General features: G+C 37.8%; 1 protein-coding gene across 8 annotated transcripts in view; it reads left to right on the top strand.

Moving 5' to 3' along the window:
- Positions 1 to 20,272, top strand: part of DST (dystonin) — a 435,492-nt gene that overhangs the window by 191,844 nt on the left and 223,376 nt on the right. For all 8 annotated transcript variants that reach the window (XM_090282621.1, XM_090282619.1, XM_090282618.1 and 5 more), the window contains one exon: positions 983 to 1,044. In XM_090282621.1, coding sequence (XP_090138747.1) covers positions 983 to 1,044 — 62 coding nt within the window. The remainder of the gene's footprint in view (positions 1 to 982; positions 1,045 to 20,272) is intronic.

The following is a 20,272-nucleotide window of genomic DNA, read 5'->3' as shown; positions in this document are numbered from 1 at the left end:
TAAGAAGTTTCAGGGATAAAGAATGAGAAAGAAGACAGATGAAAAGAGCAAAATATGTCCTGCTCTATTCTTTCCCTGGGGAAAGAACTGTGGGGAGAAAGGAAAGAAGGCTACCAATGAAAAAGAAAGAGGCACCCCAGACACTGACACAGAGAGGAGGGAGGAAACAGGAAGGCAGGAAATTGCCTCCTAGACACAGGGAGAGAGAGGACAGTGTAGCTCTGAATGTTAGCTCTAGACATTGGAAGATTATGATTCTCTTTTGAAATAATACCTTGATGAACCAGAGCATTCCAATACTCTTCTTAAATCATAAGATGCCTTCTTTGCTTTGTGTCTGTAGTAACCACAGGGCAGTATCACTCTCTGTAGTAAGGATCTAGTTGGGGTATTTTTTTTTTTTTAACTAGGCGATTCAAAATGGGGAGTCTAGGAGAGAAGCAGCATGATTATTAATTAAACCAGAGTTCACTTCAAACCCAAGTACCAGAATGTAAACCCTCTTTTGTCACAACTTTAAACAACTTGCTGAATAATTTTGGACAATTCTTTTAACTTCTAGGAATCTTGGTTTTCTTTTCTATAAAATGGGAATGAAACTACCTACCCTCTCTCATATGAATGTGAAGACCAAATGGAATGTAACATGTGGTAATATGCTTTGGGCAATTCAGTGCAAGAACTCACTGGAAGCTATAAAGTTTAGATGAGACATCTTTGTGTTGGTGGTGCTGCTACAGAATGCACAGAGGACATTTGTTTGATGCTATAATGTTGGCAAATACAGCCCTGGAAGAGACTGGTCTGTTAGCTCTTTAACCCTTCTTGCAAGTAGCCTGAAGTTGCCAGAATTCAACAACAAAATTCAAATACACTAAACAGTATTTTTGAATACCTTATTTTTGTTTACATGCATAATCACAATTAAAGTCTATTCATAGATTTTGCCAACCTTGTATTATATATATATTTTTCCTTCCAGATGAACGGGACAAAGTACAAAAGAAAACGTTTACAAAATGGATAAATCAGCATCTCATGAAGGTCAGTTTGTATTTCTTTCACATGTTGGAATTGTCTTGCATGCTTTTATTGTGCAGCAGTAATTGATTATATAGCTCTGAAGCACAGCTCTTCAATATCAACTTGAAAAAGTTTAATTTATAGAGCATTTCACATGTACTTTAGGTATCTCTAGTTATTTGGTGTGTGGCTTGTGGGTAATAATAGAGGTGGAAAATGAGTACCCAGTGATTACAGTGTGTTCGGTGACATTAGTAAAACCTATTATTGAACTTAGAAAAGTCTCAGCTGCTTAAGAAATATGTAAATACTTATATGTTAGGGCATAGAAGAATTGCAATTCTCAGTAAGATTTTTTTTCAAGATTCAAACCAAGTTCTGGCGTCAGATTTATGTGGACAGCAGAGGGTTAGATGAGAATAAGGATGGATTGTGGAGACAGAATTCTAGATACATTTTACATCTTATACTTAGTATGACCCAGAAATTGGTACTTATGTATACATTTCTCTGTCCAAGAAGCAGTTAACAGTTGTGGTTCTTAAAATTTTATTTGTTTGCCATTTTTCATATAATAAAGTTCTCCATAAAAATACACATGTACACAAAATTTACATGTAATGTCATGGAGTTATAGGATCCTACTGAAACCCTTCTATGAATCTCAGCTAAAGAAACCATAGGACTTCACAATTAACTATTAGTTACTTTTTCCCCCTTTATGGACAGCCAAAAATTGGAAATAGGTAATGTTTTAAGTCTGTACTTTGGGACTGGGAAGAGTTTTCTCACATAGAAACAATATTTAAAATGTGATTACATTGTTAAACTATTTAAACCATTGTGTAGCATAGTGGTACCAAAGTAAATAACCTTCTATAAATGATTCTCATTTTGGGGGACATAGCAGAATTACCTGAGAGGTGTTTTAGCTCCCTCTCTCTCACCACCCGTTGACAAAATCCTTTTCCCAAATTCCGATATGTCCTTCCGGGAGGCCATGTCATGCCCTCCCTAATCGAGAATGACCTCTGTGGGGAGCTTCTGTCACTTCTGGGAGCTCAATCCTCTGCTGTGTTGGCAAGACACTAAAGGTTAAGGTCCTCAGCTTTTGTGAGGAAATGTACTGTGAGTGCTACTGAAGGATACCAGCAGTTCACCTACTGTCTTCTGAGCTTTTGGCTCATCTTTTGTGTACCACGCACCTAACCTGAGTTAGGGCAGGGACAGGCTGCTGTGAGCGTTGGGATGTGGACATTTGGAGCTGAAGGCTCTGACAGAATGTTCCCATTCCCGAGGCACATCCAAGGGAAGCAAGGTTGTTGATGAAGAGATGCCCTGTTGTGGCTGGGTATCTAGGGGGGGGGGGGAGTCACAGAGGGTGGCCCCATGCCTTCTGGGTTGTATTGATTATGGTTCCAGGTTGGTAATCAAGTCCCAACTGCTGGCCGTGGACAGTGGAGAGAAAGAGAAGCTCAGTTAGGACGACTCCCCTGGGAACCGCAGCACTGGCGTTATGCAGTGAGCCCTGAGGGGCCGACCATGTGCCAGGCATGCTGTACTAACCCAGTCTTATGAGTAGTTCATGAACTGGATGGTTGAGTATAAGGAGACTGCCTCTGCTAAAAATGTCAGAACACGAGTTTGGCGGCTAGCAGACAAGGCTGTGTTACTCCCTCCTCGGGCCCATTGCAGTACCGGCGAGAGTATTCTTACTGTGTGTGTGCGCTCGATTATTTAATCCTTCCCACACCCTCCAGGGTGCTTTACTTTAGTAGTTACAGGAGTGTCCAAATCCTGATTTCCCTGGAATGTAACCTCTTTTTTTGTTTAAATTTTAATTCTGGAATGTAAAGCTCTTTTCAATTAGAGTTGAGAGACAATATTATATTAGTTTTAAGTGTACGACATAGTGATTTGACATTTATGTAACTTACAAAGTGAGCACAATGAAAAGTTCAGTAACTGTCTGTTACCGCACAAAATTATTGTGATATGGACTATATTCCCTAACATGTACTTCACATCCTTGTGACTTATTTATAACTATAAGTTTGTCCCTCTTAATCCCCATTACCTTTTTGCCCATCCTCCCTCTGCCCAACCCTCTGGCAACTATCAGTTTTTCGGTATCTATGAGTCTGTTTGTTTTGTTTGTTCATTTGTTTGGATTTCACCTATAAGTGAAATGATAATAGTATCTGTCTTTTTCTGACTCATTTCACTTAGCATATCTTTTAGTTCCATCTATGTTGTTGCAAATGGCAATGTTTCATTCTTTTTCATGGCTGAATAATATTCCTGTGTATTCCTCTGTGTGTGTGTACACACACCCATATATACAGTTCTTTATCTGTTCATTTATTGATGAGCGCCTAGGTTGCTTCCATATCATGGCTATTGTAAATAATGCTGCAATAAACTTAAGAGTGCATAAATCTTTCTAAGTTAGTGTTTCATTTCCTTCAGATAAGTGCCCAGAAGTGGAATTGCTGGGTCCTTCTTTGTCTCATAGCCTTGGTTTTAAAGTCTATTTTGTCTGGTAGAAGTATTGCTACCCCAGCTTCCCCCCGACCCGCATTTTCATTTTCATGAAATATCTTTTTTTCATATTTTTACTTTCAGTCTTTGTGTGCCTGTGACTTCTTTTTGTGTAAAATAAAAAATCTCAGAGATTTAAGTCTTAATTCTGCTGCAACAGAGTAAGAACTGGGAAAATATTTTAGACACAATAGCCAATTGATAGATGCCAGTGCTACTGAGTTGGGTTATGATCAGATTAGTTTATTTGCTTCTTGGGGTATGTTCTAGGCCAGAATTTAAAATGAACTCTTATTAAACGAAGAAACACTTTAGGGAGGGGAATAGTTACACAATGTAGTCTTTGGCTAACTCCCACTGTTAGCTGCTTACATTCTTGTTTTGTTCTAACATCAGCCCAAAGGAGCCTTTTCTTATAATCTTAAGACTTATACACTGAAATTAATGGCACAAAACTCAAGTATGTGAGAATGTAGTTTTTAATCTTTCATTCTTTTATGTCTAAAAGTTATGGCATTAGCCTCAAGTGAAGAAAAATAATTGTGGGCACCAAAATTTATTAGTTAATCAGCGTAAGTTCAGGCTTCATGCAGTCGTTGCCATGTTTCACTCAAGTGATGATAAAAAGACAGTCAGCCTCATTTTTGTCTCGCCAAAAGGAATGTTGGACAGTTTTGTTGTGAGTAACCATTTGGTTATAATCCAGTCAGTGGGAAATATAAAATACATATATGAATTTTAGATGAAAAGTCAATATTGAAAAGAAAAATTTATTCTTTTTTGCTTTTTTTATATTCTTCTCTTGAAATACTGAACATATTCATGGAGAAACAGGGAAAGGAGAGAAGCAGGTCTCTTATCTTTCCTGCCTTACCGTATTCCTTTTTAATGAATGAAAAGTATGTTGTTTGAAGTTTTCGATAAAATAGGGTCTGGACATATAAATGTTAAGGGAAAGGGTGACCATAATACAGTAAGTCAATAAAATGAAGGGGTAATTGATGGGTAAAGAGAGAATAAAGTGGGAATAAAGTCAATTAGATAAAATTTGAATAATTCTATGGGTATTCTCTGTTTTGTTAGTTTTAAGTATAGTCACAAGTAGTCCTTAAAGCATGGGGGAAGGAGGGGGAAAAAGGGAGCTTCAAGGAAAAAAGAGAGAGGAGGTGAGGGAGGGTGTTAAAGGGGGAAAAGAGGGGAGGAATGACTGCCTTGTGCACTAAGGGCAGGTCCCTCACAGCCCCGGAGGGGGCAGTCCTAAGGGGCCAGGGTCTGGGGACTCTGCCTTTGGCTTAGCTGCCTGGGAGTGCTGATTCATGCCAGGGATATGTTGCCCATCTTTAAAAAAAATTTTTTTCCCCTTTCTTAATTATTAATTTATTTTATTTCACTTTAATATCATTTAATTGTTCCTTTTTTCCACCCTAATTAAGGCTTCAAGAAGAACAACTTGGTAGTTCCGCTTATTTGGGCAGTGAGATGATTGAGAGGTTCATCCCAGAACAGACTTCACTGGATTTTTTTTTCATTGTCTTTGAGAGAAGAATGTTCCTTACAGGGTTATCAGTCTGTGACATGTAAGCCAAAGATGGGAGGCAGCAAGAGGTCAGGTATACAGGAAGTTGTAGCTTTGCAGTTTATTATTTGTGTAACATTAACCCTCTTAGTCTTTCATCTGTAAAATTGTGGTAATGATAGGTTCCTGTGAGGATTTAAATGACATAATCTATCTAAGCGTAAAGCATGGTACTTTGCATATTGTAATTAGTAAGTGAGAGCTTGTGGTATAGAGTGGATTGATTTGGATGGCTGTAGACCAAGTAGTAAAGTGGGCATAAGTTGCCCTTGGTGCCTCTCTGCTTCTGGTATCCAGGTCCTTTTTCTTACCTCTGTGCTCTCTTTGTTAGTTTATTCCTTTTAGGAAGAACTGGGGTTTGGGGTTCAGAATCTCTTGAGGAGAGGTAGACTGGCCCATTGCCCCCTTGCCTTAGAGTCCTGCTGAGATACTGAAGAATTACTTGAGTCCCCCATCCCTGCACACCCCTCCCTAACATTTATAGGTTGGTCTTGGGGCCCCCAAACCTATTTTACTTACTCCCCTTTTCCCAAACACTCTCCTCACAGAAAGGGAGTCAGTGAAGACTCTGATGAAGATTCTGAAGGTTCTGAAAGGTTGGCAGCTTTTGGTCCTCAGCTGTGATTTTACTTAGCTTCACACTGAGAGGGCATTTTCCAAATCCTCCTGATTGCCTCCCTTGTTTAACACAAGGGGAAACTTGCCAGAGCTGCTCACGGGTAGAGCTGCCCTAGCAGCCACGAAACAAGAGTAGGAATTGGAGTGAGGGACTGTGCCATGTCTGATTTCTCTGCACTGTAGGACGTCGCCGGTCTGCCGGCAGGTTACCCTTGGCTATGAGATTGTGTTTACTTTCCTCTACCTCATAGTTTCAACTATTTGCTAATTAATCCCCATGATTTAGGAAGTTATGATTTATGCAGCTGTAAAATAGCATATTCCCAGTGCCTAGGGGATGAATCTGGCACAGTCAATTTTAAAGGATTATATGATTGAGTAAAGTAAATATTGTAGAGTTTTAAATGATTGCTTAAGTTACTGTTCTGTCCATATGTGTAAACATTGGTTCCTTAAAATATATTGGTTAGGGTTTTTAAATATAGCTTTTTCTCCAGAAAAAAAATTAATGTAGCCTTATTATATTTGTTTAAAGTGGACAGATTGGTTAATTAAAACTTATATTTGTTGGTGAGCAGATGTCTTTGGCTTTTTTTCCAAATGTATTTAAATTTTAGTGTTCTGGTATTTAAGGTGTATGACTAAGCCTGTCCTTAAACTGGTTTTTCTGGCAAGAATGTTTTCCTTTTGATTCATCATTCTTCAGAGTACATTCAAGTCTGCAGGCTCTACAAGTCTCTTCACACACTGGGTAGACCAAATGTTACCTTGCAAATTTTGGTTGCTAGGTAAACCATTGGTGTCAGTCACATTTTTGTATTAATCTTTAACTTAATTTTAATTATTGTACTAAAACATGAACTGATGGGTTTTAAAAATACTTATGACTTCAGTTAGCTAAATTTTACCCAGAGACATTTTCTAAAATTTAAAATTGGTGACAGTCTTTTATTATTTTATACCCATCCTACCTAATGCACTGTATAAACTAGAGTTTTTGTTATTACTGGTCACATGCAATTCTGTTTTGCTGTCTAGAAATTTATAAGACAGTATAAGAGATGGCACCTAAGATTTAAGTATCTGTGATTTAGCTTTTGCCTTGTTCTCAGAAGAAAAAATAAGGAGGGGAACCCCTTATTTTCTGAAGCCCTTTAAACATCAGAAAGATGATTCCTTTTTCATTGTTTACTTGGACCCATAATTAGAACCTGAGTCATGACCTATAGGATAGATTCGAAAGGAATAATTTAAGGAGATAAATGATTTTTAAGAGAAGATTGGAGTCTGAAGAAGTCCATATAATGTTCTTGTCTTGTGTTGGACCCATCTAGCTGGCAGTAGATAGTGGAAGTATATTTATTCTTCAGCACTGGTTAGCTGTAAATTTATTCCTTAACATTGTGTAACAAGATATATGGTCTAAATTTTAATTTATTTTATTGATATCTAAAAGCATTTGGAGAGAAAGAGGCCCTGGGTTCCAATATTGAGCCACACCTTGCTTGTTAGTAACCTGCTTGGTTACCACATAGGAGACACCCAACTGACTATCAGATTTTTTGTGTGCTCCATCATATCTTCAGAAAGCTTAGTTTACTCATGGCATAGATATCCTTTGCCCACATTATAAAGTCAACGACTTCATGGTTCCACTGAATCAGTCACACTGTTCTTCATTTTCTGATTTGGTGGCTGGAAGGAAATGTAAATCCCCAAGCTGAAAACACAGTGATAATTTTTAGGGAATAGGAAAAAAGCTCTGTTTGCTCTGTTCTTGGCCATTGCAGCTTATTGAGTAATTTTACATCCGTGGGCACAGATGAAATAGAAGAACTCCAGAAGCATTGGCTTTATAAAGGGCTAATAAGAAACGCCTCTTCTGAAAGTATAATGCAGTGTATTGGTTCTTAAAATCTGCAGATAAGATATATATTTTTAAGACTTTAGAGTTACATGAGTGGTTCTTAAACTTAGCTGCATCAGATGCACTTAGAGGGCTTGTTAAAAATAAATTGCTGGGCCCCACCCCAAGACCTTCTGATTCATTAGCTCTGAGGTGGAGCCTGAAAATTTCCATTTCTAACCAGTCCCAGGAAATTGTGTTTGTAACAAAATGCTGATGTTATTAAACCAGGGCCACATTTGTAGAGCCCCTGATATAGATAAATGGATAAATATTATAATTAACTTGCTGTTCCACTTAGTATAACCAACAAATATTCTAATATGGTTTAGAAAATAAAAGCGACTATATTTTGCTATACCCCTACAGTATGCCAGGCACTTTACAGTATCAATACCAATATTTATAACAATAGCTGCTAATATTATTTGGCAGGTAACCATGTGCCAGCAGCATCTGTCACTTTTATGACTTAAGGTACCTAATTCTCACTATAATCTATTAAAAACATTTTTTAATTGTATTTTTTCTGTTACCATTTAACCCTTTTATACTCCCTCCTCCACACAATCATCTCACTGTTTCCATGTCTCTTAATTTTCCTCTTTGCCTTGTAGCAGATACTTGGGTGAACCAGAGAAGGCACGCTGACCTGTATCTGTAGGATACAGAAGGTCTGGCGTTGCAGTAATTCATGTGATGAGACCTGGGAGGTTTGTGAGCCCCAGATTGAGAGCAGCGGGACACCTGAGTGCAGGTTCAGGCTGCCTTAATAAAGCCGAAAGCCCATAGCTCTCTTGTACTGTTCACTCCACACCCAGAATACAGGTACTTTGGTTAGCCTCTGACAGTGCACTGTAAGTGCGGGTGTCCAGAAGGGAACACCCATGAGGATGAGGGTCTGGAAACAATCTCTCAGAGGAGGAATGATGGAAACAAGTGGGGAGTTGGCTTTGAGAAGGTAAGATTAAGGACAAACATTATGGGTGTTTTCCGATACTGATATGGCAGTCATATAAGACAGAGTGCAGTTTTGGGTTTATTTGATCCAAAGAGAAGATTGCTGGGTAATTTCCAGGTTTGAAAATTTAAGCTCATGTAAAAAAAAATATCTGCAAACATCCTTAAGGTAGGGTCCAGTTTGGGGTCAGGTATTGTATTTAGTTGTCATGTCTCTAACCTGCTTTAATCAGGAACCGTTTTGTAGTCCTTTTGCAGACTTTTATGACATTAACATTTTTGAAGAACACAGAACAGTGTTTTATTTGTATAGAATGGAAAGTGACTTAGCAGCAAAACATATTTTGGACTTGAAGTTATTATATGATAAGTAGACAAACTTTTTTTTCCTATCAGAGTCATTTAAACAATTACAAGTGATTTTACTGTTTGTTGATTGAACAGTGGACTACCTTTTCAGACTAAAACACTAAAATTTTACTCAGTAATTTCATCAAATAACTTTAGTTCCATCTTGGTCAGTTAAACTTTTCTTCTTTTTGATTTCCTTATTCATTATTATCTTTATTGATTCCTTCACCCATCACTACCATTTATTGAATGCTTACTGTGCGCTAGATCCTGAACTAGATACATGGCAAATGTGATCTGATTTAATCCTCCTTTTACCAGTGAGGAAGTGGAGCCTCAGTGGGCAGAGTTCATTTGCCCATCATGAAGTAGCCAGAACGTGGCAGGGCTAAGATATAGTCTTTGGTTCTCTTAATTCTACAGAAAAACTATGTCATACCACCATATCTTGCCACAATAGAAAGACTCATATTTAAGGAATTACCAAAAATAAATAAAGATCCTGGCCTGGTAGCTCAGTTGTTTAGAGTGTTGACCTGATAAGCCAAGGTTGCGGGTTTGATCCGCAGTCAAGGCATATACAAGAAGCAACCAGTGAATGTATACATAAGTGGAACAACAAGTCAATGTTTCTCTCTCTCTCTTATTCTCTTTCTCTCTAAATTCAATGAAAAAATGTAAAAGAAGAAGAAGCAAAAAGAAAAAAAGAAAAGAAAATGACATGGAAGTAGGAGGGAGAAAAGCAATTTGTCACTTTACTCAGTTCTAATTTCTCTCAGCATTATTCTATACACTTCAAGCCTTTGCTGTTTTGGCTTGGCCTCATTATATGGCCATACATTTTTATTTACATTCTTCTCTATTTACTATATTTTAAAAGAATTAAGAAACACAGATGAAAATAAATGAAGAAGCCAAGCAGCATTCCTGAAGACCATTGTTTTAGCTGGAGAAAGGATACAGACTAAGGCATTTTTAAAGAGGAAAAACATTACTTTTTGATCAGTTGTGCTAATGTTCTAAATCACGTTGTATAGACCTTCACATCAGAAGTGCCTGCATTCTGTAGTAGATTGATTAAAGCAGAACACTGGTTTGTTATTTAATACTAGACTTTAAACTAGGGAACGGGGCTGTGTCTGTCTTATTAAACAATGCATCCCTGGCACCTAACATGCTGTCTAATATGCTGTTCTTTCCCTCAGATCATACTAAGAAATCTATTGCTTAATGAATGAATGTGAAACCAAATGAACCGCCCCCCTCCCCTCACCAGTTTATGATAGAGAACTATAACCACTAAGATGGGGAAATGGAAGGCTTGCTTTGTTAGGAGTGACATAAAATTTGGTATGGAGGAAAAGTTAGTCTTTTAAAGCTGAAAAGACCTGTTTCATGATAGGTATAGAGACTGAGGCCCAGAGTCAAACAGGTCGTGATTGGCAGGCAGGGCCAGACTTAGGATCCATTCTTCTGACCCCTTTCCGTTGTTTGTGGCTTCTCCATTTGTGCCTAGGTAGTAAAAGTTTACTCATATTCATAGATGAGATTGATTTATTTATCTAAGTCTACTAATTAACTTTGCTCTACTTGTCCATTATTATTTTCATCAGTTCAGAATGTAGAATAATATTGGCTCTAGCTAGATACTTCTCACTTGGAAATTCTCTAATAATATATTTAAATGAGTAGATTCTCTGCAGTCTTAGTGCATGTAGGGGGATGAAAAATATTTTCCTTCTACCCTTCTTTGTTCTTGATGGACTCTATATCAAAAGACAGAATAACAAGAGAAAAACAAAATATATATACTTAATAAAAGTTTTATGTGATACGGGAGCCTTCATAAGGAAATGAAGATCAGAAGGAATGGTTAAACTTGAGTGCTTCCACACTAGATTTGATTAAGAGTGGAAGTCATGGAAAATGTGAAAGGACACAAGGGTATGAGATGGGGATGGTGCACTGGCAGAAACTCAGCAGAGCCTATTTGGGTGCTTTTCTGCCTTTCTCCACCTTCAGAGATAAGAGCTCCTTTCCTCCAGGTACAGGGAGGACACTGCTCACCACAGGGTCTTATGACCTGCCTCTGAAGGGGGTTAGGGTGGAGGCACAGAGTCCTTCCAGCGTCTGCTCTCTCCTAAATTCCTTCGGCTTAAAATATTTAATATGTCAAGATGCCATGTTTCAGGATAGCACGTCCTGAAGCCTGTCATAAGGATGCAGTCAGGTTTCTTTGAAGATACTTTCTAAAATGCTTTGTTCCATAGAAGCAAAGAGAAAACTCTGTTTCTAGACCCTAGTGAGAGTTTTCTGGACAGCAAATCTGAGAGAAAATTGAAAGATTAGTCTTAAAGGAGGCTAAGACAAGTAGCAAAGGATGTGGAAGCCAGTCATTGGAGAGGAATGAGAGAGCCATGCTCTGCAGGGAGAGAACTTGACAATGAAAGTGGTCAGGGTGTCAGAGGTAGCGATGGGTCATATTGGACTTGCCTGGGAGTTTGGAAACTGTTCCCCATATAACAGAATCATTTGATCTTATATAATAGAGAAGACATTTCTGTGTTGTAGAAAAGAGAAAGGAGGTGACTTTAAAGGCATTGAAACTGGGAAAACTATTGCAAACTTCTAAAAACACTGAAATAAATGCTTGTTGGCATTGTTGATTTACATTGCTAACATATTCTGACTGATGTTTGCTTAAATAATTTAAGCGAATACCAAAATTGTTCAAGTATTCTTGTTTGTGATTTTTTTAAGCTCATGGAAATATAATACTATTTTTCAAATAAAATTTAAGAAGTCCGTAGCATTTATTAAAAGGTCAGTTTTTGCTACTACATATGTACACAGTCCTTCACATATGAATGGGGACTTCTGTAAGTCATTTTTAGAGGCCTGTATTTCCCTGTATGGTTGAAATATGTTATAATGCTGGACATGTTCTCAGACTAGCCCATTAGATCTTATTTAATGCATACCCTATTTTACAGATGTTAAGTCCTAAGATCAAGCAGCCATAATACCCTAGAGAAGAAAGAATGGTCCCACTGCCCATCCCTAAGTAGGTTTTTTCCAAACCTCACTCCATTTCTCTGTCTATTCTTTAGACTCACCCCCCTTTTTTTCCACCAGTGGCCAAGGGAATATGTGTGTCCTCCTTAGACACTCTCTTTTCCAGCGTGTTCATGTTGCATTTTGGCTTCCCATGGCAGCTGATCTCATGTATGGTCAGAAGCACAGCTTGATGGGAAACTCTGATGGGAACCTAATTCACTGGAGTCCGTAAATGGTAGAGCACTCTAGCCATCCTGCTGGAAAATAAATCTCTGTTGGTTCCAACAGATTCAAGAAAAAGAGTCAGTTGTGGATAAGAAGGCTGGCATAGAAGTAAGGTAGTCACGCCTAGAATCTGCCCTGGTGGCTAGATTTTCTAAGCTGTTCCTACGTTTTACACTGTACTTTGAACCCAGGAAAGGTGCGGTAATGTGGTGTTGAAAGGCACAGGCTGTGGTCTGAGCTGCTTGCGCTCATTTCCCCAGGACCGTTTATTAGAGACATGACTTTGAACCTTTCTAAGCCTTTGTTTTCTTATCTGTAAAACAGTGATAAGAATAATGCCCTTTGTCTCTGTCCACATTTGAGGTCACCAAAAAGTTTCAGGTTTGTCCTCCCATCTCCCATAACAGTGACAGTTATGGTCCTGATGTTTGCATTTTTATAAGTTTGAGTCTAAATATTGTCTATATAATGAAAAGAGGAGATTGCCTATAATGCAGAGCTATCATGGTTTTATGATAACATTACAGTACTGGCTGGTTTGGCTCAGTGGATTGAGCGTTGGCCTGCGAGCTAAGTGTCGCTGGTTCGATCTTCCAGTCAGGGCACATCAGAGAAGGAAAACTCTGATTCCAAAAAACCTCCGCTGCCTTGCGGCATACCTCTTCAGGGGAAAGGCTAAGGGAGTAAACCCCGACAGAAAATCCCGAGCCGGAGTCCCTAAGGCGGTTTGACGTTGTAGTCAACACCGGCAACTCCTGCGGCGCACCTGAAGCCAAGCTGTATTGACTCCGTCTTTCCCTTGGATCCTTCAGCTGCGAAGAGAGGGGGGGTCTGCTGCATGGGCAACAGCAGACCCTCCATATCACCCTGCCTAGGCTCTGTAGCTTCAGCTTCACTGGAGAGGACACTCCAGCGACATCGCAAGATGTCAATTCAACACAGGAGGAGACAGATACCGTGTCACTCCCGAGTCGGACTGCACAGCCATTCTCGGCGGTGCAGATAGACTCTTAAGAAGCTACACCATCATCTCTTGAGACGGACGGCTGCCGACGACGACGACAGTACTGGATGCCAGTTAAATGGTGAACTCTAACTAAGGAATGTAACTTTCATAGCCTGGCCCAGACCCATACAAGCATCTTTATTTTCCCTCCCTTGGGTATGACAGTTTGAGGTGAGATGCTGTGAGCATTTGCCAGTAGGCTCTTTGGATTATTAGTGAACTTTGACATCACTGGTTGAATTTAGCCTAGATAAAATAATTCACAGAACATGAGCCCAGTAGAACCACAACCACAACGTAGCATTTCACTCTCCTGCCTGAGCAGAGAATCTGGTACTTATGTTTTCTACAAGAGCAGCCTTCCAGTATTAAAAAAATCCAAAAACCCCAGATATTTTAAGAGCTCCAGAAAATAGTACTACTTGCTGAATTCTTTGCAGAATAATGTAAAAATTCAATTTCTTAAATTTATGTACAGTTATACCTGATAGCTATATAGCATAGGTGTCCTCATAAGTTCTAAAAGTAGAAATGTTTCCTATAGACTTATTGCATGAGTTAATGAATTTTAATATATTTTTTATCACACAATTTTTCATTATTCCTAAATGTTTTAAATTTTTTTAAATTTAAATTTTATTTTAGAGAGAGGGGAAGGAGGGAGAAAGAGATGGAGAGAAACATTGATTGGTTGCCTTCTGCAAGCACCCCAGCTGAGGACAGAGCTGGAGCCTGCAACCCAGGCATGTGTCCTGACTAGGAATTGAACCAGTGACCTTTTGGTTTGAGGGACGATGTCCAACTAAGTGAGCCATGCTGGCCAGGGCTATGCTCATATATGTTAAACATCTAACTTTTATTTTACATAAACTTAAAAAATGTAAGGAGCCATATTTGTAGACAGCGTAATTTTACTGACTTTATTTTATTTTATTTTTCATGGAGGAGCAGTAAACAATCAGGTTCAAATCAGGTTCCCAGGAACACCAGTATTGTGAGATGCCCTGAAAAAAAAAAAGGTTTCAATTGCCAAAAAAATTTGGAAAGCAGCACTCTCTGGTTCCAGAGATTTATGGTACACATTAGCATATCAAAGACTGAGTGAGAACTTCTGTGGTAAAGAACCCTGTTTAATCTAGTGTTCCTCAAATTCGCTTGGTCATGCATTCCTTTTATCAAAGAATATCTATTAACATCCCTTTTGGGAAATCCTGCAGCATAGTTTTAAAGTGACTTCTTTTAAATAAGTTTAATTAATTATTTATTTATTTGAATTACAGATTTGGACAGGATCTGGTTACTTTGATTGTCATTGCAGAATGTTTTCGCACAGCCTTTCTTATGGGTCATTGATTTTTCTTATTTATGGACAACTTAATATGTTGGTCGACTTGAGTTGTTAACTGAAGTTACAATTCATGATCTAGAATTTACTTACTGTAACCCCTATCCACTTATCTTGGACAGCCCTCCAGAATGATATGACACATATAGCAGCTCTTAAATATCAAAAAAACTATTTTGTCCCCATTAAAAAAATTTTTTTTCATGTCATGTAAATACTCCCATTTACTTTATTTCATTTTCATGTGATAGGATTTTATGTCATGTATTTTATTTATCTATCTTTCTATCTATTATTTGTTTATTTAATAAGTTCCTGAGAATACGTTTATTGATTTTAGCGAGAGAGGGAGAAAAAGAGAAGGAAAGGGAGAAAGAAAGAGAAAGGGAGAGAGAGAAAGAAAGAAACATTGATGTGAGAGAGAAGCATTGAAACTGAATGTGTCTGGGGCTCTAACCCGCAACCTAGTTATGTACCCTGACCAAGAATTGAATGCACAGCCTTTTGGTGTACAGGATGACACTCCAACCGAGCCACCCATCCAGGCCCATACATGTTTCTTTTCTGGCACATTTTCTTTCAGTTCTTATCTTTGAAGTTTTTATTTTTTATTAATACTATTATTATTTTTTATTAATGTGTAAGACCATTCTCAGAGGCATAAGTGTTGGTTACTGTGGTGTCAGTTTTGTTTCTAGGGGGTAAAGGATTATTATAAAGTGTATGACTAATCTGTTGAATTGAAGGCAGAGAATGAGTTGAAGGAGTCTACCAGGTAACAAGGGCTTGGGGACAGTTATCAATAGTATGATTTCAATTATTATCGACCTACCTTTCACCTCCCTACCTTTGTATGTGTTGAGCTATTTACCTGTTTACTTCCCTTTGCAATGGTCTTATTTTTCCTGCATTGTAAGATAACTCCTTCAGTTTGAACTGTTTTCCAATTTTTCTACAAAGCAAAAGTATAGATGTTATTCTTAGAAAAATTACCAAGATGATGTTATTTTACAAAAACTTAGTCTTTTCCACTCTCACTTTGCTATATAGTGAGGGAAAACAATGGGATAATTCATCCCCTTTCCAGGTGAGAAGGACTGATTAGACCAAGGTGCTGCAATTCCTACGGGTATTTGCATTTCAACCAAGAACTCTTGAGTGTTGGGGTGTGGGGGGATCTGTAACTATCTATGGCCAAATGTTGCCACAGCCTCTCTTTTGGTATTTAAAGCCCATGAACTAAGATTTGTTTTTAAAATTTTAAAGAATACAGAACACAAATCAAAAGAAGAATAATATTTTGGGACACATGGAAATTATGTGAAATTCAGAACTCACTGTCCAGAAGTAAAATTGTATCAAACTCAACCACTGTCATCCATTTATCACCTGCCACACCATATGAACCTTAAAGCCCAGAAATATTTGCTATCTGGCTCTTTACAGTAGAAGTTTGCCTATCTTTGTCTCAGGGGAGGTTTTGTATGTGTTTAGGATAAAGTTTTGCATATGTTTACTTTAGTGGTGAAGAATGGCCTTTTGTATTTCCCTGAATCCATTTATGAAGGTGACTTTCTTTTCCTATAGACCAGCTATGGCTCTGTGAGTATAATTTTATACATAGTTGCTTTTCTGAATGAGCATCCCTCTTTGATTTATTTAACAAGATATTTGAAAAGTTCAGCTTAGTATTTTGCTTTACTAGTTAGACAAAGTTTTATTTCTGTGATAATCCTCTTTGCATCAAGATGCGGTCATGAAAGATATGCCCATTGCAAATGCCACTTCAGATGAGAGTTCAGTAAGTAGTTTTGATGTAAAGCTGAGGAAATATTTCTTCAATCACATTGGATTTGTCTCCTGACTAGGTCACTTGGTAATCCTTTAAAGATGACAACTTCATTAGCTTTTAGTCTTCTTAATATATTGCCATTTTGGTCTAGATTAAAGGTTTTATAGTAGCTGGCATTGCCAGCTTTTCCAGCTTTATTAGAGTTATGATTGTTTATTTTAAATTAAGTATCAGTTGATTATCTTTGGAACTATTTTTTAAATTTTTTATTGTCATTATATTACAGTAGTCCCAATTTTTCCCCCTTTGTCCTTCTCTGCCCCCTACCCCTGCCCCTACTCCCAACACTGTTTCCATGTCCATGGGTCATTTGTATGTGTTCTTTGGCTAGTCCCTTCCCCTTCTTTCCACCATTATCCCCAACTCCCTCCCCTCTGGTTGCTGTCAATCTATTCCGTGTTTCCTAATGAACAAAAATATACTATTGAGCAAAATAGAACCAGAGGTATGGGAACATGGAACTCTTTTTTTAATAAATGAAAATAAACTATCATTTTAAATGTATTTCAGTTGTGTGTACTGACCCATATTAGAACAGTCTAACATCCTGTCTTGTATTGGACACTATTATTAATTCTTGTTGAATTGTGATGAGTATAAACATTTTCCATGTGCAAACATTGCTGCTACTATCTTTCAAAGCGGGTGTGATTGAAATAGTTTTAAGAACAGCTTTATTGAGATACAACTCAAACACTGTAAAATTCACTTGTTTTAGGTGAATAATTGAACAATTTTTAGTTAATTTACAGAATCATGCAGCTACCATCATGGTCTGATTTTTAGAATATCTCTGTCACCTCCCTGTTTCCCTTATTTCCCAACCCTCAACCCTAGGCAACCACTGATTTACAGTATTCCCTCACTTATCGTGGGCATTGCGTTCTAGACACCCCACGATAGGTGAAAATCTGCGAAGTAGGAAACTTACATTTATTTTAGTATTTATATATATTTTAAAGCTTTATAAACCCTTCCCACACACTTATAAACCATTCCCAGTCCCTTATTAACCTTTCCCACTCCCTTATTAACCTTTTCCACACTTTTATAAACATTACTTATGTTCTTAAACATATTCTACACTCCTAAATCTATGTAACTTTAACAACATATATATATATACAGTACTGCAAAATCCTGCGATATAGTGAAAAATCTGCGATAAATAATTAAATATAATATTTTAAAAAATCCCGCGATACAGTGAGGCCACGATAAGTGAACCGCGATATAGAGAGTGACTACTGTACTTTCTATCTTAATAGATTTGCCTTCTCTGGATATTTCACGTGCATAGAATTACACAATAGGTATTCTTTTTGTCTGGCTTCTTCCACTCAGCATAATGTTTTAGAGGTTCATCCATGTAGACGCATACATCTTTATTACTCTTTATTGTCAAATATTTTGTTCTATGGACATATCACATTTTGTTTATTCACTTATTAATTGATTGGCATTTGGATTGTTTCCATGGTTTTGGTATTATGAACAATGCTGCTATAAGCATAAACATGCAAGTCTTTGTATGAACATATGTCTTCACTCATTTCTTTTGGATATTTACCTAGTAGTAGAATTTCTGGGTCATATGATAAGTCCATTTTAACATTTTAATAAAATTGCCAAACTGTTTTTCCAAAGTGGTTGAACCACATTATATTTCCACTAGCAGTGTGTGAGGGTTCCACTTTTTCTAAATCCTTGCTAATACTTGTTACTGTCTTTCTGTTTTAGTTTGGCTATTCCAGGAGGCGTGAAATGCTCTCTTGTGGTTTTGCTTTGTATTTCTCTAATGACTAGGGATTTTGAGCTCTTTTTATGTGCTTATTGGCCATTTGTATATCTTCTTTCATGAAATGCCTTTTCATCTCTTTCCCTATTTTAAATTGGATTATATGCCCTTTTATGGTTGGGTTTTCTTTCATCACTTATGCTTTTGGTGTCACATATAAGAAATAGTTGGCTAACTCAAGGTCACAAAGATTTACTCCTATGTTTTCATCTAACAGTTGTATCATTTTAGCTTTTATATTAGGTCTGTGATCCATTTTGAAGAAAAGGTTAATATAAATCCTTTCGCATGTAGATACTCAGTTTTCTACCACCATTTGTTGGAAGAACTAGCCTGTTCTAATGAATTGCCTTTGTTCTTTTGTCAAAAAAAACCACTTGTCCTTACATGTGTGAGTCTATTTCTGGATTCTGGATTCATTTCACTAAACTATGTCTGTTTTTATTGAAAATACTTTGTTTTCAGATCCATTATTAAGTCTTGAAATTTGATATATCTGAACACCTTCCTGTCAGTCATTTGCCAAACTAATTTAGATGGATCAGGGGAAATACTTAGAAGTTTTGGCATGCAGAAATGGACATTTCAGCTCTGTGTGTTAGTCACTGAGTGGGCACTCAAGGGCCCACAGATGAGGGCATGGCTAAGGTCACAGATGACTAGTCTTTTATTTATTGAACAAACCTTCTTTGAATATCTACCGTCTAAAAGGTGCTGTGCAAAACCTGAGGCGTTTTCAATGAGAACTCGAGAGAGGGCCCTGTCCTTTTAAGGGGCTTATTGTGTACATTGTGGACAGGTTGGGGAGGAAAAATAATTCTATCCCACCTTTTAAAATTCTTCTGGCTGGACTAGTAATCAAATTAACATGACACAGATTAACAGGAGGAAATGACCAAATATATTACATGTGTACATGCATACAGTGGTTCCATAAGAATATGAGACCAAGGACAGATGGGCAGTTTAGGCATGTATGCCACCTTGAGCTAAGAAGAAAGCGGGGAGGGTTGTGATTTGAGACTTCAAACGTCAGGGAGGCAGTTTACATGGAGATAGAAAAGTACATGTTTAGTAAATAAATGTTTCCTGGGCCATCTTTCTCATCGGGACACAGAAAGGACTTGAATTAAAGGACCTTGCTGGTTCCTCCCTATGACACTTAGTCCATATCAAATTATAGTTATCTTTGAAAAGAGCTTCTTTCCTGGAGCAGGTTCTCTATATAAATTATTCTAAGCAGTTAGAGGAAGGCCAAAGATTTTTCCTGAGTCATTTCTAAAATAACCAGCTTAAAATAAGCAATATCTAAAAAAAGCATATTTTGGGGAGGGAAATTCTGCTTCCCCTCAGAGATAGAACTGTTTTATAAAGAAAATGATGATTGTTATCCTCGTATAAAGCAAGGAAAATGGGAGTGCAGAAAGAGGATGATTTCACAGCCTGGGTGACATTAAAACTTGACCTTAAAGGAAAAATAAGACTTCAACAGCTAGAGGAGTTGAAACAGAACAGCATTTCAAGTAGGAGGAATACCATGAGCGCGAGCAGAGAATGTGCTGTGGTGGTTCTGAGAAAGTGGCCTCATCTATTCTGCTGACATTCTTTTCAAATTCTCTTAGCCTTTTGGATTGGAAGTGAAACTCTGCTGTTAGGGTGCTGGGACCTATGTTCTTGCAGTATACTCACAACTGTGTCCTGCGGTTCACCTTTGCAAATGTGGCCTCGGATTTGTTAGGTGTTAACCTGGCTCAGGCCTCCTCTTGGTAGAACATAAGTTTTAAAAGAGTGAGTGCTTATAACAGGGGCTGGAGACAAAATAACTTCTGCGTAGATTTTAGACTTCATTATGAGACATGCATGTGGCATCTTTTCTGACTAGTCACATACAACTGGGAGGACTAGCTGGTGAGCATCTGCAGCCCACAGACCTCTGTTGAGTAGATTAGAATTTGGAAATTTGGCAAAATTGTAATGTCACTTTGAAAAAATTGAGAGCATCTTTGAAAGTTTT

This window comes from Furipterus horrens, unplaced genomic scaffold (assembly GCF_987537825.1).
Source record: "Furipterus horrens unplaced genomic scaffold, mFurHor1.1.pri manual_scaffold_6, whole genome shotgun sequence".
Taxonomy (NCBI): domain Eukaryota; kingdom Metazoa; phylum Chordata; class Mammalia; order Chiroptera; family Furipteridae; genus Furipterus; species Furipterus horrens.
The sequence above is the reverse complement of the archived record's forward strand: the minus strand, read 5'-3'. Positions and strand labels throughout refer to the sequence as shown.